Source organism: Syngnathus leptorhynchus, chromosome 13, assembly GCF_054491065.1.
Source record: "Syngnathus leptorhynchus isolate UIUO chromosome 13, UIUO_Slep, whole genome shotgun sequence".
Lineage (NCBI taxonomy): Eukaryota > Metazoa > Chordata > Actinopteri > Syngnathiformes > Syngnathidae > Syngnathus > Syngnathus leptorhynchus.
In genome coordinates, this window is record NC_141207.1 from 3,849,410 (window position 1) to 3,872,281 (window position 22,872).

The window sequence follows — 22,872 nt, forward strand, 5'->3', positions numbered from 1 at the left end:
TAAAACCATTATTAACCGTTCAGGGAATAAGTATCACCGCACCTGCCGTTATTATGGCCCTAGTGAATAAAATACAGAATTTTGACCATTAATAAAAGATCCACGATATGGATACCTTTATTTTATGGGTGCTCAGGTGGCCTCCAAATGGATGAGACAAATCATGAACCCTTTGGTCATTCCAAAGTGCCACGTTTTCTTACTTTTTAAACTTTGTGAGAGTAGTCAGGCCTCTCCTCCCCGCTTCCCTGCACTGGGTTCCTCAAACCTTCTGAACTGTATCAGTTTGGTCTCCAATGAATGAATATACTGAAACCTTTATTCCACGACACTGGATTGCACAATTTACATATTGATGCTTCGAGAATAGTAATTCAGATGCATCCATCATCTTAAACAACAACTATGGGATGTAGTCGAGCTAAAGCAACATAATGAGAAATGTTGTGCCGCTCCTCTTATGAACAATATTTGAATGGTTAAGCTAAGGAAAAGTGTTTTGTCAAAATGGCAAGAGCTGATGAAAAATGGAAGCAGAAACAAAAATATAGCACGTATTGCCCAGTATATAATTTTGCATGAATCAAAATAGAGTGGTGCGTGAAATACACTCGACAACGCACTCTGTTTCTACTAAAGGTTATTTTAGTTTATAAAAGAAATGGAATTGTCATTCAATATAGCCTTGATGGAGCCTCTCAATTCATCAGTATAGATTAAATAATAAAGACAGTAGCCTATTATACAATTATTTCTTTGAATAAAATCTACACCGGTTGTTTTCCCTCAATTTTTGCCAAAGTTGCACAGTATGACTGCAGACTGAGTGTGACTTGGGCTAGATTTAAGTCGATTTTGACCTTTTGTGAGGGCAATTCACAAGTGCCCCATTGATTCATTCGGAGACTTCACCAAAAGTGAAAAACTCAGGACGAATTTAATCTTTCAGTCAGTAAAATATCATGTGAGTCATGCCTGACTTAATTATGGTGTTCCAGAAAAAAATCCTGAGCACCATTTTAACTTTGTTCCGTTCTGTGTGGCTATCCATTAAAAACATCTCAACCATTCTCAAGCGGAACTATCATAATTAGAGGCTGCATATGGCTGCCATGGGTGTTGATCAGCCAGCAAGCTTTTGAAACCACATTAGTTTACACTCTTTCATAGATTAATCAGGCACGTCCACATTAAGCAATGCACCGCGACAAGAAAAGCACTAAGAGCACTGTTAGTGTTCAGTCTTTAATTAGGCTTGATTAACACATGCAAGCTGCCGATGTAAGTAAAGTCAGATTTAGCCATGTAGGCTGTGTAGCTTTTGATGCTGCAAAAAAAATAGACAATATATTCAAGGAGCCTGGTGAGGTTTTTCATTCCGGTGCTTCAGTAGGTTATTTCTAACCCTTAATAGTAAGGAAAACGGAAATCAGCTAAGGCTTCATTTCTACTGGGTGTGAATGTGTAATATTGGTTCAAATCCAAGGTCTGATGACCACCATCTGATGAATTCCATGCATTAGCCACCTTGTCACAATGCCATTAAAATGAGGACAAACACAGGAAAAAAAAATGAAATACAGTCTAAAAGACAAACAGAACAAGCATCTCCCCAAAATAGCAATGAGGTTGTTAGAAAAATAAGGAAGGTCATGTTACTGTGTTTATGTATTTATCCACTGGATGGTGTGGGCTGAAGCCGTTGGCCAAACATTCGATTCTCTAGCTGAATGCACGCCAACATTTTTTGGAGCTCAGACACTCATCCAAATCACCTCAGGACACTCACACCTAATGACTTTCCAACAATGCTGCCACACCAATTGGTATGAGTATGTAATCAATAGTTGGCAGTTTCACAAAGATTTCAGTATAACAAATTACTATTTATAGTTACATTTGTTTTTTTTCCCAAGAAACTTACCCAGAGGGTAAAAATTTAATATACTGCAAGCATCTCCTTTACCATTTCTCCACAATAGAACACACAAAGTAGCAGCATTGACCTCATCGTTTCTTGGGAGCTCTTGATTTGTGTACCCAACTATCTAGTAGTGAGTCATAGCTACCGTATTTTGAGGTCACAAATGTGTATTTCATCCATAGCTTATTTGTAGCCACAAACTAATATTTCAGGGCCACAAATGAGCATTTGTATGCACGGTATGTCTGCATGGCGGCCACGTTGAATTGTTTTTCCTCCTATCAAGTCAGGGGCTCCCGTACACATATCCTCTGGCGTGTTACTCTCAAAAACATCATTTCAGCTGTTTACAAAGTACTATACAATGAATTATATTGTCAAGTACACTAGCGATCAAAAGTCTTGGGTTACTTAGAAATCTCCTTATTTTTAAAATTAAATCGCTATGTTTTTCAATGAGGATAACATTAAACTAATCAGGAATAGACAATATTCATTATTAATGTGGTAAATGATTATTCTAGTTGCAAATGTCTGGTGTTTAATGCATGTTTAATGCATCAACATGGGTGTATAAAGGCCCATCTCCAGTAACCATCCCTCCGGTGTTCTAATGGTCCATTGTGTTTGCTAATTGCGTTAGAAAGCTAATGGATGATCTGAAAACCTTTGAAAATCCTTGTGCAATTAATTAGTTTTCATGGAAAACACTAAATTGTCGGTTTTGAACGGCAGTGTATGTTGTAGAGTATTTCTAGCTCTTCTTCCATCTGCCCCCTTTTATATTTGAGCACCTGCCCCTCTTAAGCTTTCTGAACGCCCCAGCTATACAACAATTACCAATCCCAATAAATCCTCTTTGGCAAAATCCTTTCAGAAGTCATACATTTAACGTATTTAATGCCACGTCTTTCTATCACTATAGAGGAAAACCTAATGGTCGGCAAAGAAGTGATTGTGCTCCTGTGAGAATTTTGTGAGGCTATGGAGCATGACAAGGCTTTGCTGTGCTGAATTCATTCTACTTTGGTCACATTGCCGGGCGCTCTGCTCTCAATCCAGGTCAGTACGGGGTGCACTTGACTTGAACGGATGGCGACATCCTCACTGGAGGAAGACTGGAGAAAAGCCTTGTAAAACCGGAGAAAAATGGTGTAGCAGGGCACACTAAGAAAAAAAAAGATGTGTGACTGACAAGCCTCAAGAGGCAAGAGGACATTGCCCTAAAACACGGCACCCTCTGCTTGAGAGAGCCCTGTCAGACTTTTAGCAAGTCCTGCTATGCTTACACACATGGATGGTTTTATTTGTATGTCTAAAACACTGACTATGATGTCAATATTAACACTGAATATTGATGTGCAAGTGTCATGCTAGTTGTCTCTGGGGCAGTTCTGATAGAACTTGATAACTGCCTACATGCCAGCCACAGTCAGCACAGTAATGAGAAAAGATCAAGAAATCTGTGTCATTTTGCAGAATGGATACAATTCGAAATTGATTTTAGGCTTCTGACGGTAACTAGGTCGTATTGTAGCTTTTCAGTATCCGACCACAGCAGATGCTTTGTCGTCATTTGGTTCATAAAAACCTGAACTCACACAGAACCAGGTGGTCCTCAAAGCTCTTGTCAGGCCATTTTAACCTCACCATCTTTAAAACCTAACCTTTGTATGTGGTGCTCTGTGCCACTCCCGGTATTTATATATTCCTCCTGTGGGTTGGTGAAGCAAGACCATGACACGGCAGATGGAAAGAACAGTTGGAGGCTTTGGAGGGGATGGAGGGAACTGTTTGAGACCTTTAGCAATTGTCACATTTAAAATGGAAGATGATTGCAATAATTGAGCGATACCCTCCCAAATACCAAACACGGATGAAAGAAAATGAAGGGCATGACATGTACTGCACACTACATGTCATAAGCTGATTTTCTCTTCCCTTGGCGGCGAGGAGGTTGGGTAGCTGCAAATCTCTCCAGAATCAAGGTCATGCAAGTAATGACCAGCAGAGTAAACTTTTTATAGTGAGGCCTTGGGCAACAGTGTGTAATAATTTGACCTTAAAATAACAGCTCCAAAAATCGTTTTGATAGTACACTGGCTTGTAATAGGGAGAATCGAAGCACAGCACCGCGGTGACCTTCGACTCTCCTACTTTTAGGATCTGCGATAAACGTGAACCAGCCGGGACACACTCGTGTTGTGCTAGCAATAATATCCATGCTGGTTCAAAATTGATGTGCTGTACTTGACAATGATGAGATGACACTGATAGGTTTCATTACATTGACTTGTTTTTGTCCAGTGCTTAAAAAATAAGACAAGAGCACAGAAGGCCACAGAATACTTAGCAGTATTTTTCCACTCCAAATCCAGTGAAGTGCTTTTAGATAGCTCTCAATACTGCACTGCATGACATCAATGCAAGTGGACTTTAAATGGCAAAAATAGAAAATACATTTTATTTATGTAAAAATGGTACAAATGCACTTATTGGCATAGTTGCACTCCAACATCATGTACAAGTTATATTAAAAAAAAACTATTCCTACACACATGAATTTAATTCATATGACAATATTTCATTATCAAGTGTGTAATCCTTGAAATCAATACATCTTGAATTATATTATAAATCACTGGCTGCTTCCCTCTCGTTTTTTTTTTTTTTTTTTTTGCCCCTCTCATATTCTATTTGGCCCACAAGCAGTACTCGATGCCTCACAGTGGAACTCCAAAGTGGGCTGAAATAATCACATTTTCCCTGCCCCCTCCAACATATTTCCTGCATGAAATCGGTTCACATTTTAAGGGCTGCGCATGTTGCGTCATAAATGGGGAAAAAAATATCACATCAAAGCCAGGAGGTTCTTAAAATTAACCTCCATGAATTGGTCGGGAATATATATTTGGAAAGAAGAAAGGGATGGTGGATACAAGATGACTATAATTATGGAAAATAGATTTTGAAGATATGTGCATATTCTTTTGTGCAGACAATAAAAAAAAAAAAAACTTGCAGTTACCTGTTGCTGACAGTTCCGACTGCTGCTGCAGGTTTCCTCAGAGACGTCATCCGACATGCTGCAAGCGTGTCATTTATCCATTTCTCATTTTTTACCGAGTAGGTTTTTTTTTTCCTTGCACTCCCGGGAGTTTAAGATCAGGGGATGTTTGAGAATAATTGTGAATTTCTTTTGTAGATGTGCAGCCCTTTGAGACTTTCTTGTGATTTCGGGCTCTCCAAATAAACTTGACTTGACCGCCTCGGCGGACCTGTCAAAGTCCGACGAGGTGATCAGGAAGCGAACAAGCGGGACTATCAACAAGTCGAAGGGGCGTACACCCTATTGCACACCTGGGATTGCTTCTCCAAAGATCGGCCATTTGATAAATGACGTCTGCAGAAGATTGCAGCAACAGGTAACAACTGCAATTCATTTTATTGTCTGAACAAAATAATCTGCACAAATCATTTTGAAGTCATGATAAATCCAATCGAAATAAATAGATTTTGAAGAGATGTAAATTTTGCATGGTTTAAAAAGAAGCGGTCAATTTATTTTTTTGACCTCAACTTTGCCATCCCTTGAGGGGAAGAAGTTGAACAACAGTGCAAAGGTGAAGACAACACAATCTGCTCCTGGCTTTAAATGTGCATCTTTTCAAAGCAACCGACAAGCCCTAAATGAGATTCCTCTTTTGGCTTAAGCTTTTTATCTATTTACTGCCTCATGAATTAATATTTTTCTGATATTGTGAAGTCTCACTTTATCAAACAGCCTCTAAAAATAGGTCATCTCTTTAAGAAAGCATTTTTTAAATTCATGTGGAAGTACTTTTACACAAAGGAGTTTAATATATTACCATTTGAGGGAAAATTAAATTGAACAAAATATTTCCAAAGCCCCAACACATGCATGCAATCTCTCTAATCTATTCCTAATTCCTCCTGTCTTACTTTACCTCAGCGGCCACAAAGACAAGCTCATTTAAGAAAAAAAAAAACTCAATACGGCCCTTATTAGACGTACTGTCTGAGACACGCTGCGCATTGAGGTTTCACAGCTTGAGGGCTAGCCTTTGAACTGTTTTATGCAGTGTTACATATGTGACTGGAAAACATGTGTTTCAGTTATAATTGCATGTTCTGGGCATGGGAATTTTATAGGATTGCATCCAATAAGCAATGTACGTACAGATGAACCGAGTTTGTTGCATCATGTCAGCCATGTCCGTAGAGTGCAAGGGTGCTTGTGCCTTGTACACATATTTTGCTTGGAAATATACTAGCTGAACTTGCTCACTTGTTTTTGCATTAAATTTCAGGTGGCGTCAGTATGGCCAGAGTTTGAGAATCTGCTAGTGCAGGTTGTAACATATAGTGTGCCCCTTTTATGCTACAGTATACATTAGTTTGACTAACAGGCCTAGACAATGAGGAAAGTAGTAATTGTCAGTCCTCAGACTGACGAAAATAGTGTGTGACATTTGGAACAGGACTTGTTTTCCTTCTAGTTTTACTTTGGAAAATAAACATATATGTTCTTTGCAGTTTCTTTACTCCTGTCTTGCTTTCCTGTACGTCTCTCTCTCAAAGTCAGACTGACGATATGTTCGAGCTCACCCGTGACCCGAATGAGGACACGCAGTATGGAAAATAGATAGATGGTTTGGATCAAAATCGCACTCTTTGAAGTCAATTCCTTAATTGGGTTGTGAAATGCATAAAACTGCTGTAGTTCATCCTTTACTGGATAGGTTCAATTTCATTATTGAGGCTATCAAACTTTAACAGCAGTTTGGTATACATTTAATGTGTATTAAAGAAGCAAAGTCAAAGCTCTTCTTCCCTCTCACTATTCCCAGCAGACTGTCCATAGACTCCTTTTAAAAAGCTTCATCTGTTCAGTCTTTAGGCCCATAGAGACAATGTCAGTAAGTGTAAAAGCTAAGATTATTAAATAGGTGATTTTATTCGAACATCTTGTACAAAAAAATTAAGCAAATACAGTGTGCGATGTGTTGATTAAAAAAAAAATGCTTTTGTTCATTTTCAGCTATGTGAAGGACATGTGGTTGAGTGTTTTGCATCGGTGTCTTTAAAAGCAGGAAGGTTCATACTGACCAGAATAAGTTCTTCAGAAAATGGATCGATCGGGCATCTGCAAATCTCTCATTGCCAGACAGCAAAAATGTGTGATATATCAACGTTATGTTTTTACACTAAAATGTCGGTGTATTCATGTTAACTGTACTGATTTGTGCAGCCCGTTTTTTTTAAGGGGTGGGCTCGTTCCAAGGCTGTTCAATCTGTCTGGAAACAACGAACAACTCATTGCCGTAAAAGTGTAAAGTTTAATATGGTTGTCATGCCAAGTTATGACATGAATCATGAATAGTGTGTTATCAGTAGAAATCTGTGTGTCACACTATGTGTGAGTTGCTGCAGTAGGCTTGTCACACCAAGTGTTGCTTTGCTGCGACTTTAATCATTCCGCGTCACAGGGAGACATGACGGCAAATCTGCGGAGAAACATGTCAAAACCCACCGGGCTGGTCTTTGAGCGTGTCTAAAAATGTTTGCTAGCTGCAAAATAGAAGTGCTCTCAATTAGAAATTTTGTTGACATGCTAATTTAGGATGACGTTTCTCATTAACAGTGTATCCAATGATGTTGACGTGATGTCACAACAAATGAAAAGTGCTTTGAAGCACGGATGCTCTATTAAAACACAGGAAGCGTGCATACAGGACAATAAAAATATTTAATTCCAATTCAAAAGAATGAAGCAATTACGACTACTGATATATCATTCTTGTCACGTTTGTCAAATCAAGTCTAAGCCGACTGACTGGAAAGTTGGTGGCTTTACTATGCACTGTGCTAAAAAAAAAAAAAAAGTCAACCTCCTTTTCCTGAGCCTTTATATGCTGTAAGAAATACCAGTTCTTCTTCCTCGTGAGAGCAGAGTAGCACTCCACTCCTTTTGAGGTGGCAAGACTGCTGAGATAAGACAGCGGCTTTCCACGAAGCTCCATCAGGAAGGCGGGGTTGGTTGCCTAGCAACGGGCAGCAGGGTAGCTCAAACTGTCACTTAAGCCAAGAGAGTTTCCCTAACTCTATGTGGCAGCAAAGTTGGTGGCAAAGAATTTGCTCGGGCCAAACTGCCCGTTAGATGTCCAGTAACGTATTGAGTGAGTCTTAATTGGATTCGATAAAAATCGTTGACGCTTTGGGTTGCACTGTAAATAATGGGTGGCATGTCTGCTCCACAGTTCTGGGGTTTAGAGTTCAAATCTCATCTTAGGTATTCCTGTTTGGATGTTGCATTTATTTCCCATGCTTGCATGGGTTTCTTTCAGCTTCTGCAAACAAAAAACAAAACCTTCATTCCAATAAAGTGTCATTTGTTCTCTTCTCGGAAGCCTTGTCTTTTTCGTCTTTCTCAAGCACAGATATGCCAGAAAGATGATCAAACTATCACGCATTGAGCCTTTATTTGGGATGGGAGCTGAAATGAGCAAATATATACAACAAGCAATGCCCACAGTGACATTCAGAATGATTGTGTTTCTGTTGGCGTCAGCAGGCAATATGAAAGAAGTCTCGTGAATGCACTGCCTCAGCCTTATACTGTGTGGATAAACTTAAAATGCCTGTATAGCCGAGTCAGCAAAAAGCTTGAAAATACAGTGTCTGGTAAACCAAAATGCATCCCATCCAACAGTTCGTAGTATTTAGTTGAACATGCATCATATACAGTAAGTAGTTCAGCAAATTTCCGTCACGTCTCTCGAGAGACCTGCCATAAATTCCAATCATGTTATTAATATTGCTTCTGATTGATAAAAACCCAAGAAGAGGTGGTTGTCGTACATGATTGTCGTCACATAGGCACATAGTATTTGATGTCGTTTTTGCAAAATCACTTCACTCCACATAATTATATACCCAACAGCAACAATGTCAGATTTGAAACAGACATCTTTGGGAGGCATCTATTGCTTTTATTTCCCAATTTGTCATAAACACTGCTAGGATATGCTTTACATGTTAACATGTTTTTGCTGTGAGCTGCCACGTGGTTTATTTGCCACATTACTTACAAAGTGCAAATTCTCCATCAGACCTACAAGCCACCAGTCATGCAGCTAATCTCTAATTACCTGCCACCTGCTTACCACTTTTCGATGTGTGTGTGTGTGTTTTGTCGAACTGCATATTTGATCACTGATTACTCTGATGCTCTGTTAAAGCCAAGACAAAAAAGCCCAGTCAGACCACACCTTACAATGTATTTAAAACATTTTAGCTTTTGTGTTTTGTCGTAGTGTCCTTGCTTTTTGTTGCTGTGTGTATGTGCTTGGGAGTCGTGCTAAGTTGAGTGTGTGTCCAAAACATTAGTAGCCTTTCTTTAGAGCATGCAATCTTGATAAACGATGTGGTTGCCATGGCGACTGAATTTCACAAGCTGGGAGGTTCAGATGCCCTCTTTTGAGGATGATACTGAGACTTTAAGACTACACTTCAAGAATTGCTATATCCTTGGCCAGTAACACTTAAAAGAACTTAGCTGTTTTTTTTCAAAAAGGTCTTTGATTTGACATTCTGTTCCCGCAGAAAGGAAACAGAAGAATCCGTCAGTGAAAGATTATTAGTAAACTAAGAAATATGGATAGTTTGCTTGTGTTTCAGCTCTGTAAAACTGAAAAGCATGTTGAATTGTTTTCAGTCCAGGCAACAGGAGAATAATCATTATGAGGTGGTCATATAACATTAAAAAAATGGTACCCTGACACATGCTGAGCGCATTGTGTGGAGTTTGACATCATCATCAGTCAGCGTCATGAGATTCATTTTGTTGTGGGGTAGGTGAATTTCCGGGTCAAGTGTAACAGAAGCATTCCAATGATCCGAGCAAGACCACATTCATTTTTCACAAGCTGTATAAATAACTAAGACCCTTCAACATAAGTCTTACGTCACTGCTAGGATGAACAGTGCCCCCTCATGGACTAAAGATTATATTCCAATTGAGTGCAAGTGATTTAGATTGACTCAGTGCATTGAGTTTATCTTGGAAAAATGTGTGGCGAACATGGAAACATATTTTACAGCAGAGTCTTAAAGCAATAAGAGTTGTTTCATCAATGTGTTAAATCCAGAATATATTTTAATAATAAACATAGTAATTCCCACAAATGGATGGATGGATGGATGGATGGATGGATGGATGGATGGATGGATGGATGGATGGATGGATGGATGGATGGATGGATGGATGGATGGATGGATGGATGGATGGATGGATGGATGGAGTTGATATAGTGATTTTGGTGCAAAAGGCGTGAGTTCAATTCCCACACTGATGATCAACGTGAACAGTGAGTATAAGAGAGTGTGTTTTCCATGTGATTGTCAACTGGGTTATGCACCATGGAGCTCCCAGTGACCCCTTAAAGGGCTTACTAAACCTTTGGATGGGATGATTGGGAATTTCATAAATTTACCTTGAAAATCATCCATTGGTTAATCTTACTTTTTAGGATATGAAGAAAAAAAAAATCACACTGTTGTACTATAACATAAAGCACAGGTGACAGATACCAACCATATTTTACCTGCTTGTCAATGATGAGTATAAGAAGTGTATTTTCACAGGTTTCCATGGTGTGATATTGGGTGAATTTTGACAGCTGCAGGCATGATGTCATATTTTGAGCTCCTCTGAGCTGCTGACAATCATGTCCACTTTTCCCTTGAAATGCAACCGATGCTTTTTTCACATCAACTCACGCAATTACGTGAGCTCATGATGTTTTTCATGGCACAACACTATATGGATCATTCGCTGCAGCACTCATCTGCCAAGTGTTGTTTTTGATTTTATATGTTGTGTCCCCTCTTCCACACGGTAGAGAGTTGCATGAGGACCAAAACATGCATTTATTTTTCCCCACAGTGTGTCAATATATACAGCACAGGCCTCTCTGTGAACTTCACACTGCTTCCAGGCATATTTTCATATCTGGTAAATACTGTCCTCTAGTGCCCAACACAAACATTTTATTTTGCAGCCAATAAAATAATAGCAATAAAATGTCCTTTGAGATTTTATGATGACTATCTGCAAAAATCGGGCAGGTTTTTCATGAGTTTTTGAACAGCATCATGTACAGGTGACAATGTTAACATGCCCCTCATCTAAAAACAAAATCCCATCATGTGTGGTGTCTCAGATTTTAAAAATAGATTAACATATTAAAAATAAAACCATATCCAACTGAACTGAACAGTCCTGACTAAAATCAAATGAATAATCTTGTTGTTCGGTTTAGTTATCTTGAGAAAGCAAGAAAACATGGATTCAGTCCAGCTGCTGAACAATTGAGTCATGAGGATGCCAAATAGCAAAATGCCATGCTGATGCAATTCCAGGATGATGAAAACATTGATTTACGTTAGCATGTCGTTTGATTCTTTTCACGTGAAGATAATTTGCTTGCCCCAAAAGCACATTCAACTTCTTTGCTAATGTATTGTAGCCGAGCAGATATTGTTGCCCGTAATAGAGTATTTATGTACATATAGGGCCTAATATACATAGGCCCATATACGTATATGTGTATATGTATATACTATACGTATATGGGCAGCTAATCCAAAACATCTCCTATTACTATCCACATTAGGAAGAGTCTTGAGGGCATCCGAGTCCATGCATTTTAATCTCTTTACGCTGCCATTCCATAGAATAAATTTGGTAATTTGGGAGCACAAAGAAGAACATTTGTTATTGTAACACCATGAAGTGAAAATCTAGCCTTAATGACCTCATTGCACAAACACACATCAGTACGACTACAGTATATCTGCAGCCATTGTTGTCAGCTCCCCTCTGATGGCTATATAAGCTGCCTAATGAGGCTCATCACCCTCTCTCCACTGCAAGCAAAGGAGGTGGGAAGTGTTGATCGCTCATTGTCCAAATGACCTGATCGGTCATTCATGGTCATGTTTTTTTTTTTTTGTTTTTTTTTTTTTTTACTAGTTGAGCCCACTTAACTTAATGACATGTGAGTGCAAGGTCAGTGTGGAGAGGACACGCGGATCGTGATTTTTGACATATTTGAATTCAAACAGTCGAGTGTCTCTTGACAGCACAAGGCATATCAGAGATTTCAATGAAACGTAATGACACCATTAGAATTGTGCTCATCTTGCAATGTCGACTCTCTAAAGTCGAACACCATCTGGCTAAATCAGTGCAGGCAAGAGATGCGGTGCCATACGTTATAAGGACAGCCAGTCCTTGTTTAAAAGGAGCCACTAATTATCACCGGTAATAGTATTTGTCGTCATGGTCGTTATTATTGTACAAAAAGACTGTGAATCCTGCATAATTGTATGATACACACTCGGAACTGCAATTTGAATTATGCAAGGCGTTCAATGTATCGGTCATTTTATATTGTGCGATAAATGTTTCATAGTCATTTTTCTTTTCTGTGCTGAATTTTAAGATACAGATGTGACTTTCACAGTAAAGTGATGTTTTACACATTTCTAATGACACAACTCAAATTATAAATAGAATTTGGATTCATATAAGGAATTATTAAAGTGTTAATATGACTCTATTCAGTCGAATAGCACGTTACAGTACAATTAAATGAAAAAGAAATGGTCCTGTCATAAAATGTCACGTTAGGTTACATTTCTTCTTATTATTTATATAATTTGTATATACAGCCAGTGAATGGTTTTTTGGGGGGGGAATGGTTATAAAATATGCAATTAGTTGTTTTCCCACAAGGCACAGCGCCCAACATTATTCACATGGATGGTGACATTGTATTGTGGTATCTGCAAACTGTACCACTGGGTTATCAAATAGAGCAGGTCACCCAGACCTTGTGAATCTCTTTAGCTTTCAATAAATGGAGGTTATCATCCTATTCACCTATTTTCAATCATTTAAAGTACTAGAAGGCCAAAGTCAATTAGCACTTCACCTCTTATATTTATGTATAGTAAAAAGAAACCACGGAAACTACTGGTTCTTTTACATCAGTACTGAACTTTGGGTTTATTTTTATCATATATATTGGACAAGTAATCTGAACATGATGGTTGCAGGATATTTGAATTATGTGAGGATGAGCATCAAAGGCTTAGAGACAGACGAAAGGAACGTTGCTTTAGAGATGGTTGTTTAGACATCGACATCGTCTTAAGGATTGCTGACACATCATTTATGATGCTGCCTTTTATCACTATGGTGAAAAATGTGGGAGTTGTGTCTTCCGCTTCCATTTGGAATGTTCCTTGTCTCGCTCTCTGCAGGGATAAAGACAAATGGCACACTTTTAAAACCTCTGATCCTCTGTTCTTGAAACAGCAAATAGTTAATTGCTGTAAGTTCTCACTTGATTTGACCCATGCCTCTACATTGTTGTGTTGTATTGGAGTTCCTGAAGACTGCCACGTGGCAGAGGAACTGGGATAGACTGGCGGTAGACTGTATACTAATGAAAAAAACAAAGGAAATGACAAATCTGTGTGAATATGATAGTTTAACACGAGGTAAGAATGTTAAAGGTTTGCTGAAGTATGCACCTCTGGGATCCGAAGCCTCACGTCGATGCTGTCTGACGAGGCAGCAACAACTGAGGCAGAAAGTTCCTGCTTCGGATTACTCTCAAACCTCTGGTTGAATCCAAGAAGGAAAGCCATGCCTGGGATATAGGTCTTAATCCTAAAAAGTGTAAAGAGCACTTTTACTAACCAGTTAGTTTGATGAATGTAATTTAAGAAAAACAACATTTAGCGAGTGAAGAGTCTTATTATTTGCTTGTCTTCTCACCCAGTGAAGAACTCTGACATGGTTTCTGGAATTCTGGTCCAGTGGACTTTGGCCCTTAGCGTTGGCTTGGAACCAGGCAGACGTGAAGTGTTGGCACTCAATAACATTTCAAAGGACTGACATTCAGCTCCCCATCTAAGGTTTGCCTGCACCAAACACGAGGCATCAGCCAAGTTTGACACATGACATTTAACTGTCGCGCCAAATACCGACACAAGACACATTACACTTAAAAGGATCAGCGACATATAAAATGGATGATATTGTGTGTGTGTTTGAGGTCTACCTTTGCTTCTGCACGGCCATCCAGCACAGTATCCATACACATTTTCCAGTTGGTATTGTCTCCCACCTCCGACACAATGACTTGGGTGTTCCTTAGGTTGGTCATTGGTGTGTAGTACACAGCTGTTTCATAACCTTCAGGTTTTTGGTTCCCACTCAATGCAAGAGCTTTGACGTTGAAAATTGCTTCAGGTGTGGAGTTGAAGACCTGGTGAAGCAAAAACAAGAATGTTGGACAGAGTATTGATCAGGAATTGGAGGTATCATGGATAATGATCCCAAGACAAACTTTATCAAATTCATGATGTCAGGTGAGATCATAATTTGGAAGCGCTCAAGGGTTTGTGTGCTTTCCATTCCCATTACCTTGCCAGGAGAGCTCAGATTAAGTTCTGCTTCGACTGGCTCTGAAGACCCTCCTGGGGTAGTCTGTAAACAAATTGCATAATCATTTTAATGACTGAAATATAAAATGTAGCAGAATAAATTTGTCAACTTAGCTTGAGACCTTTGAGATCTTCCTTAGACTCTCAAGGAGTTCTTGGGTATTGCTAGGGTGTTGGCTCAGATCAGCATTGACCTCAAATCGGATCTTCTCAACAGGTTTGTTTGTCTGGACTTGGAAAAAAAGATACTACTCTGTTAGTGACTTTGGGCGATAGCTTTTAACATACATATTTCATGTTTCTGAGTCGTGGAACATACCTGGGACTGCTTTGAGTGCCACATTGGTGTATCCCAACAGGTAGTACAAGGGATACTCCTCATGGTAATATGCTCGTCTCAACTCAGATTCAACGCACAAAATTGATCCATAAATATTATTCTGTGTGCACCATTTGTCCCTTGGATGCCAGTTGTTGGGTTTCTGCAGCTGTTTGAGTAGAAAAACATTGAACTTTGATGGTTTGTAATTCATTCTTCCTATGAAGTTGATTATACCTCTCCTTCGTTTTCAATCTTCGCAACTGTTGGGTCCTTTCTGACAGGTTTGTCATTTGAGTCAATAGCTTTGGGCATCATGGGGGTTATTTTAGGCAAAGCTGGTGTTTCGATGTTCCTGGAGACTACGTATACATCAGAGCTATTTGTCAGGAAAAGAAAAAACAAGACAAATGCTCATTTTTGTGTGTGTATTGTGGTTTTTTCCATACCCTGACACAGCAAATCACTTATTGCCCTGTTAGCTGGAAACTGCCTCAATACTATAAATCTAATGATGCATAAAACAATAATGCCAAGTAGAGTCATTATGGATTCCACACTGACCCAGGTAACATTGATGGGAGTTATGAGTCTTCATATTCAGCATGATTGTCAAAGAAAAAAAGTTTTTCATTTAATATCAATTTTGGCATATAAACACACCATACTTAAATTTCTAACTTTTTTTTTTAACTGAACCACTCAAAGGTTTGAAAGAAAAGAAAACAGCCAAATCATTTCAACGAGCAGCTGTGGCACAATGTTAGCGCCAACCCAAACCATTTACACACACCTTGGCCTGTTGAATGGCCACCAAACAAACAATTAATCAGTGAGGGACCACAAATTCCCGCATGCAGGATATTTCGCTAATTAGATTGTTGATGCCACTTTGGACCAGTTAGATGTTGTTGTGGTCATTACTCCCCATAGCCCCTGTGAAAAATAGTCTGACTGCCGACCCTTGGAGCAAAATATATTTGGTAATCTCGATGGTGTAATGAAACCTGTTCAAGGGTTTGTTTCTTTTTTTACAGAGTTGTTCTATAGGCAGGTCAGTACAAGGATGAGGAAAGAAAGCCCCAAACATACTTATTCAAGGGAATCAAAATGTTTCACTTCTTGAGGGGCTTTTTGAGATTGTAAACACATGATGTACAGAGTGTATGAATAAAAGATAATGATTTCACAAAGCATCTCTTGTTCAGAATAAAAGATCAGTGTGTGTAGAGAACTATTTTTTTTTTACTTTTACATTGTCGACGACCCCCCCAAATCATACCTGACTGAGATGAGTTCAACATCCTTTTTGCTTAAAGGGATGTCAAGTTCAAATTTTCTTTCTCTGATGTTAAGCTTGGCAGATAACTTCCATGGAATGGAATATGGTATTTTGCTCTTAAACTCAACCCCGCTGTGGAAAAGCTCTGTGTTGATACCGTAGGACAGCCAAATATCCTTTGTGCAACTGTTAAAAAGAAAGTTTAATTCAATTGAAATGATATAAACTTTTTTCAAACATCGTTTAACATATCATTTACCCAATAAAGCCATCAGTCTCCAGTGAAATTTCTGAGGTCAAGAGTTGGCCAAGGTGATCAGTCAGTGGTGGATTTATTGCAGCTTTTGCTAAAAACAACAAAAAGAATGTCAACAGTATTTGATTCTCAAAAAGTAGTTTTAAATATAATCCAGAGGTTTTCATTAAATTGGGATTAAAAAAGATGTTGTTACCATTCACAGTGATGCCATTAAGAGTCTGGTAATATTTGCTGATCTCCACTGGAAGGCCAAGAGTGGTAGCTTGGAAGTAGCGAGTCTCAAAGATTAAGAAGGCCTTTGTTCGATGCCATGAAATTCCCTTCTGTAAATTCTCAATGGCTGTCCACACGGCGCTGTTTTTGCCTGCAGAAGGATTCACAGCCTGCAAGTGCAAATTAAATAGTTAGTACACACTACAGTGGGATTATTTTATATATATTATATTTATATATGGTGCTTTATGGTCTCACATTCATGATATTGCGAATATGCTCCTTGTTGATATCTGCAAAAAACCACTCTTGTCCAGAAGCACGAGAATAGAAATGAAGAAGGGGTTTGTCACCGGTTTCCAAGTTTTGAAGCTGAAAAATTACACAATAATAATTTTCAGAGACACAATTTACACTCAAATTAAAATTAAGAGTTGAAATAATGTCCCTACCTGCCGATAAATGATCTGCAAGTCACTAAGGTCTCCTTTGAGTTCAGGGATGATGGGGGCAAAGATTTGCTTTATTCCATCAGAACGTACTCCCATCTTGAAAAGAGAAACACCTCCGTGTATCATTTCATGACATTTTGGACGACATCAATATTTAAATACATCTCAATATACTGTACCTCCAAAAGCTGAATAATTCTACCAATGAAATACAGTTTTCCTTTCATCATAATTTCAGTTGGGATGATTTCTGTTGCATTTCTTAGCATGAAGAACTCTGCAGCTGTGCCAAGAAGTAAATCATCTGCATTGGGAAAGTATAAAGTCAAACAGGCTCTTCAAAGAAAATGCCAAACAATATTGCTGTATGTGAATGTACCATTAAACCAGTCCAAGCGCAATGCCTTGCTGAAGCGGTAGGTGAGGCGGCCATATTTTGGGGCCAGGATTTTCACTGCTACATTACAAGCAGTAGACCTTTTGCAGACAGCAAAAAAAAAAAAGATGAGTGGTCTTGCTATCTTAAGCCCTTGATTATTTTCATCAGTATACCCACAGGAATGTGTTGTCAGGAGTTCTGGATCTGGCCATGCTTCTCAAATAGGAGTACGTAAAACTAATAACATGAAGGTTCTTCTCCTCCTGCAGATGTGCAGTCACAGTGGACACCAGCGCCATTGATGGCTTTGTGTCAAATAAGATCATCAAGGCTAACATGCGCAACTCAGCGCAAAGGTCTTTTTGCAGGTAAAGACTCATTGTGATTTCCTGGACCTGAAAAGTTGCATATTTTCATCATAATGAGCTTCAAGTGTCAGGTTCAGCCAAATAATTTTTTTTTCACCATTCCATGCAAACCCTATTTGCCAATAATTCAATACGGTATTTATGATTGAGTATATTCATATCCTTCTGCTATTTTAGAACCTTCACACATGTCATTCTCATCCATGTCTTGTATTCTTACACTGTGTGGGTCTCGCGAAGCGATGAGTCTCAAGGCCTGGACAGCAGAACTCAGCACACGAGGAGGGAGATCAACTGGGTTAGCAGAAACTCCAGGGAGGAACCGCATGATGGTTTTAGTGCTGCCTGGATGACCCGCGTTGCCCAGAGCTTTCAGAGCCAAAACCATGTTTTTCTCATTGTTATTCTTTAGACTGTCCAGAGCCAAGTCCAGCAGTGGCTAGGGAAGGGAAACATTCTTTGTCATGGTCAGTATAAGTTTTATATCTTCAGTAGAACTTTTACAGCTACTCAGTAAAGCCTTTTCAGTGAATTGAATGCGAGTCTGTGCCACAAGTTGCAAATTGCCCAAATTTCCATTCGCCTATAAAAGCGTTTCACATGATCCGGTATGTTAGTGTTAAGCTCGTTAACATTTGTTATTAAATGTTTTTGTTTTTAAAAACGTTGGTGTTTCAAAATGCAATAGTTATTTCTCTTTTGTTGTATCGGTCAGTATTACAAGAAACTTGAACTTCCTGTGATGACTAAACAGCTTGAAACAAGCATACTTGGTCCATGTGTGAGTATTAGAGTGGTACATAATTTTCTCCCATTTCTTGATAGCAAAATAATGAGAACAGGTGGTAAGGAATATTTTAAAATTGTGTTTTAATAATAAATGTGTTAGAAGTTGTGGGAGGCATAAAAATATATTAAAACTTTTTTTTTTTCCCCAATCGGTTTCTCCTTTTAGGACCGGTGTGTCTAAAATGTATCCCCCGTGATAAATGGAAGTTCATCGTACGCTTAAGATTGGAAAAACGTTTTTAAGGAAAAAAAAGTTAGCCCAACTGATAAAAACTAGATAACAATTTCAAATAATAAAAGTATATCTGAAATTCTACTGCAATGCAAAAGTGTATGTGTGATGGTTTTGTTACCTGAACAGCAGATACTGGGCAAGGTGTGTAGTAGGTGCAGTGCTTGTACACCAGGGAGCCATAAGAAAGGGCCACAGTGTGCCATATAAAGATGTTGGATTTACTGTAGGGCAGGTTCAGGAAGCTCTGAGAAGAACAGACACCAACATTACCTTCGAAAAAAAAAAGTTGTCTTTGTTCAAACGGCCTTGTGCCACTTTTTTCCATCCTCACTTTAGCCATCACAACCAGTTCAGGAGTAGCGTCAAGATGATCGAAGGCCAGCAAGAGCGTTTGAACGGCCTCGGATACGGTTATGTCTCGTTCTTGGAACCTCCTTTGTAGGAACTTAAGGATTCTGGCATCGTTGACTTCTACAATCGTGTCCAAAAACCACCGTCTAATGAGGGCAAAACCAGAGGAAATTGATTAAGTATTTCTAATCTATCACGTCTAAGATTATCCTTAAAACTAATTAAATTAAATCATGCCAGAGAGATAAAGGTCAGGGGTTGCTTTTAATAAAATATAAAGTGTCAATGGTTTCCTTCGTTTTAACGGAGAGCTGATTTTTGCATTAACCTTTCTTTAATCAAAACTGACACGATAATGCATTTTTAATCAGATGAAGTGTCAGACTAAAGACATGAATGAGGATTAACCATTCAGTCCTTACTCATTCTGCTGAAGTGGATCTGATTTGGATATAATATGCACCATGCAATCACTACCTTCCCATTTGGATTTGGCAAAAATTACTAACAGGTTCCGTAAGTTTCTTTCTCACTTAATGACGTTCAGATACTTGACCTGTACTCATCATGGGCAGCAAACTGCTTCCACATAGCTTCTAATCCTTCATAAGGCACCGATCGTAGGAGTTGATACAACTTCATCACATCCTCAGTTGTTGCACTCTCAATTTGGTAGTTATTGACTTCAGCTAAATGTTTGATCAACTCAACAGCCTGCAGAAAGAAAAAATGCTTGAGTCCCTCAGTACCTTATGTGTGTTACATTTGATATGAATGGAAGGATACCAAGAAACGATGGTTACCTTTGACAATGCATTATCCGACTTCTGCAGGAGGATAGGAAGGTGTGCACCTGCTTTGACAAACTTGTAAATAATATTGCCCCTGTTTTCCATTGGCCCATGTGTGCCGGTAACAGCAGACGGCTTGTCTCTCACATCCAGCAACACTAATTCTTTTCTGCAGGATGGACGGTTTGAACTTGTTAGTATTGCAAGCAAGGGTAACCGTGAGGAGAATATAAGATTTAATCATGTCTTACGTTGCTTTCATCTTGAAGCTTCCACCTTTCACATTGAAAGGACTGAAGTGTTGCTGCTCCAAACCATGAGCCCTTGAAATCAGGCCTCCTTCAATCGTTGGTTTGATTGTGTAAACGTATCGCATGGTTGAAACAAGAGAATCTCCTCTCTGGAATGGAGGACACATTACATCATAAGGTTTTATAGGTAGGTAACAAACCTTTCTGTACAATTTATGATGAAATGTTTTCACATATGTCACCCGAAAAGACCTTTTTGGAAATATCGTCAAGCAGAGCGGTTGCCATTCCGCTGTAGCGTTCTGCCTTCGCTCTGCAGTTAGTGACATCCACAACCTGAGTGATGGTCATGTCCTTTGTTTCCTTGTTTTCTTCAACGGCATAGTTACTCTTACACATGCCATGAATGCCAGCCTTAAAATCAAATCATATTTTTAGAAACGCTAATGAGACTAATGGATTTTGAATACAGAAGAGAACGTGTGATCTCACCTCCTCGAGTTCGTAGAACGTCTGTGAGTTCTTGACAGTCATGTGGAAGAAGCTGAGTATGCCTCTAACGATGTTGACAACAGTGTCGGATACTTCAGCTGAGGCGTGGATGTTGCCCACATGCCCACTGGCAAAGTCAAACATAAAAGGTTTGACAAGTTGGGCCGCGATTCGCTGAGTCAGTTTAGGGGAAGCAATGAAGCTGTCCTTCCCTGGGAAGCCATTAAACTCCTCAAAGGCTAAGTCTGAAATCTTTAAATAAAAAGTAGACATTAATTACATAAGACTAGTGACAGCTAAACATACAAAAATATTCTAAAAAAGTGACACATGATAAAACAATTAAAAGCTGGTGTACGGAGAGCAGGTTATGATTGTAATATTTAGGGTCACCTTTTATTCAGTCAGGCTAAAACATTATTTAGATGGATGGATGTCCGTGGACTGCAGTCAATAGACAAAATTACAAAACAACGGATCCATAACAGTGGGGCGCCAAACACCCAAGGCCACAAAACTATAGCAATTTGTCATATGGGCTGATGTGCTTTTGTAGGAGCAATGCACTAAAACATAACCTTCTTCATGGTTCTGAAAAATATTCCTGTACATAGCAGACATTATATTATATTAAATCAATAATGTATAAATAGTAGGTAATAGATGGATAAAAATGGAGCTTGCAACTTGGTGTGTGTAGATAGTGAAAGAAAGAAAGAAAGAAAGAAAGAAAGAAAGAAAGAAAGAAAGAAAGAAAATCCCAAACAGTTTTTTTCTCTTGCGCAATGACCCTAATGAGTACAAGCACTAGAATAAATAGATGAAGTGCAACGAGTGACAACTCTGTATTAAATATGAAATTCATATTTTAAAGTAAATGAAAAATAGAGCAACAGAAAGTTGAACCACTTTTTGAATAGGGTGGGCACATTCGAATAATTGCATTCTCACTGATGCTTTCAAATGTTTTTTTTTTGCAGCCACATAACTTCACAACTTTTTGATATTTCTCTTATATTTCATGTGTCTGCTTACCTGAAGGATGAAGCTCTGCGCAGATGCGCCGACAATCTTAATCTTGCATGTTAGTTTGGCCCCAGACTCAGCCATGTTTGGCATGCCCAGTCCAAAATTGACCAGTCCCTCATATTTATATTCATAGGTTTTCTTGGGGTTAAGGCTGAAATCTGGAAGCAGTTTTTAAAAGCAAAAAGTGAAAATATTTCATTTTAAACACAATACTAGAAAAAAAGGAGTTTAGTCCTGTGGAATATGCTGCAATACTCACCATAGCGGACACTTTCACATGCTACAAAAAATATAATAAGACAACGTTAGCAAGAGAACCTGATTGGGAAGCATCCTGTATGAATATTTCTTCAAAAGCACATTATTTTTATTATTTTTTTAATTCAAATTACTTACCGGCCAGGGCCACAAGGCAACAGAGGACGAGCCCTCTCATGGTCAACGTGGGTGCAAGCAAACATTTCACATCACCCTTTTAAATAGCTGAGTGTGTTTGATTAGGCAACCTGGTTGTGTTGACCTGTGTGGGCAGGTCACATTCGGGTTTTTTTAGCCAGTCAACATCAATGTAAAGTCAACATTGACTTGGCGTCAACACGTTGACATTGTCACAATGACATGACAAAGACAGGTAATCATCAACAGCTGCAGGTAGAAGATAAATAAAGGCAAAAATAAAAAATAACCATCATACATCATTTAGTATGTGTATTATTGTTGTAATTTACAGTCGTGTAAAACTGCACCTCACATTACTGACAGACGTTTCCACCATTATGATATTGTTTGCACATGCCATATGTCTTATTATAGGCTGAGCAGCACCTTTTGGGCTAGAAATCAAATAATGTTGCAAATTCATATTTTGGCAACCAGTCCATTCACGACCCTGGTGGACATAAGTTATAAAGCCAACAGATAGATGGAAAAGGCGGTATAGTCATACTGGAATAGTGTTAGTCATAAACAACATCAATACCCTCCTCCACCTAAATCAATAATTAAAAAAAAAAAAAAAGTGTAGAACTTTAGATGCAGTCAGTAAAGGTTTGAGCTTGGTTTCCATTTTTTATTCTATACTATACTTTAAGTACTATACTTTAAGTTATTCATAAAAGTTGTTTATGTTAAATGGTAAATACATCTTATTTCAAATTTCATGACCAATACACTGATATGCAAACACACCTCTAGA

At 38.7% G+C, this 22,872-nt stretch overlaps 3 protein-coding genes across 26 annotated transcripts in view; 1 reads left to right on the forward strand and 2 right to left on the reverse strand.

Moving 5' to 3' along the window:
- negr1 (neuronal growth regulator 1) overlaps positions 1-5,305 on the reverse strand; it is a 113,105-nt gene extending 107,800 nt beyond the window's left edge. For 2 of the 4 annotated variants that reach the window (XM_085928361.1, XM_085928364.1), the window contains exon 1: positions 4,953-5,305. In XM_085928361.1, coding sequence (XP_085784487.1) covers positions 4,953-5,009 — 57 coding nt within the window. In that variant the 5' untranslated portion in view covers positions 5,010-5,305. The remainder of the gene's footprint in view (positions 1-4,952) is intronic. The other 2 variants (XM_085928363.1, XM_085928365.1) reach the window with 2 other exon arrangements.
- adgrl2a (adhesion G protein-coupled receptor L2a) overlaps positions 4,965-22,872 on the forward strand; it is a 196,481-nt gene continuing 178,573 nt past the window's right edge. For 19 of the 21 annotated variants that reach the window (XM_085928341.1, XM_085928340.1, XM_085928343.1 and 16 more), the window contains exons 1-3: positions 4,965-5,050; positions 5,130-5,349; positions 17,641-17,739. The gene's annotated coding sequence lies outside the window, so the exon portion shown is untranslated. Of the gene's footprint in view, positions 5,051-5,129; positions 5,350-17,621; positions 17,740-22,872 lie in introns of those variants that run through there. The other 2 variants (XM_085928335.1, XM_085928336.1) reach the window with 2 other exon arrangements.
- Positions 13,013-22,186, reverse strand: vtg3 (vitellogenin 3, phosvitinless). The gene is made up of 28 exons (XM_085928358.1): positions 22,074-22,186; positions 21,937-21,957; positions 21,684-21,835; positions 20,649-20,900; positions 20,409-20,570; positions 20,157-20,305; positions 19,918-20,074; positions 19,671-19,828; positions 19,095-19,260; positions 18,882-19,007; positions 17,960-18,178; positions 17,549-17,766; positions 17,372-17,469; positions 17,172-17,296; positions 16,993-17,088; positions 16,799-16,912; positions 16,521-16,710; positions 16,328-16,415; positions 16,069-16,254; positions 15,024-15,165; positions 14,787-14,955; positions 14,590-14,699; positions 14,448-14,510; positions 14,083-14,289; positions 13,797-13,942; positions 13,550-13,688; positions 13,360-13,458; positions 13,013-13,270 (listed from the first exon to the last, which is right to left on the reverse strand). The coding sequence occupies exons 1-27, from the start codon at positions 22,111-22,113 to the stop codon at positions 13,378-13,380; spliced, it is 3,774 nt and encodes a 1,257-aa protein (XP_085784484.1). The 5' UTR covers positions 22,114-22,186; the 3' UTR covers positions 13,013-13,270; positions 13,360-13,377.

What these genes read in the sequence shown, in the direction of transcription:
- vtg3 (XM_085928358.1), bottom strand. Translation starts at nt 22,113, where the DNA reads ATGAGAGGGCTCGTCCTCTGTTGCCTTGTGGCCCTGGCCG. An exon ending in GAATTATTCAGCTTTTGGAG is followed by an intron (nt 17,089 to 17,171) that starts GTACAGTATATT and finishes TCTCTTTTCAAG; the next exon opens with ATGGGAGTACGTTCTGATGG. An exon ending in ATCTGAGCTCTCCTGGCAAG is followed by an intron (nt 14,290 to 14,447) that starts GTAATGGGAATG and finishes TTGCTTCACCAG; the next exon opens with GTCTTCAACTCCACACCTGA.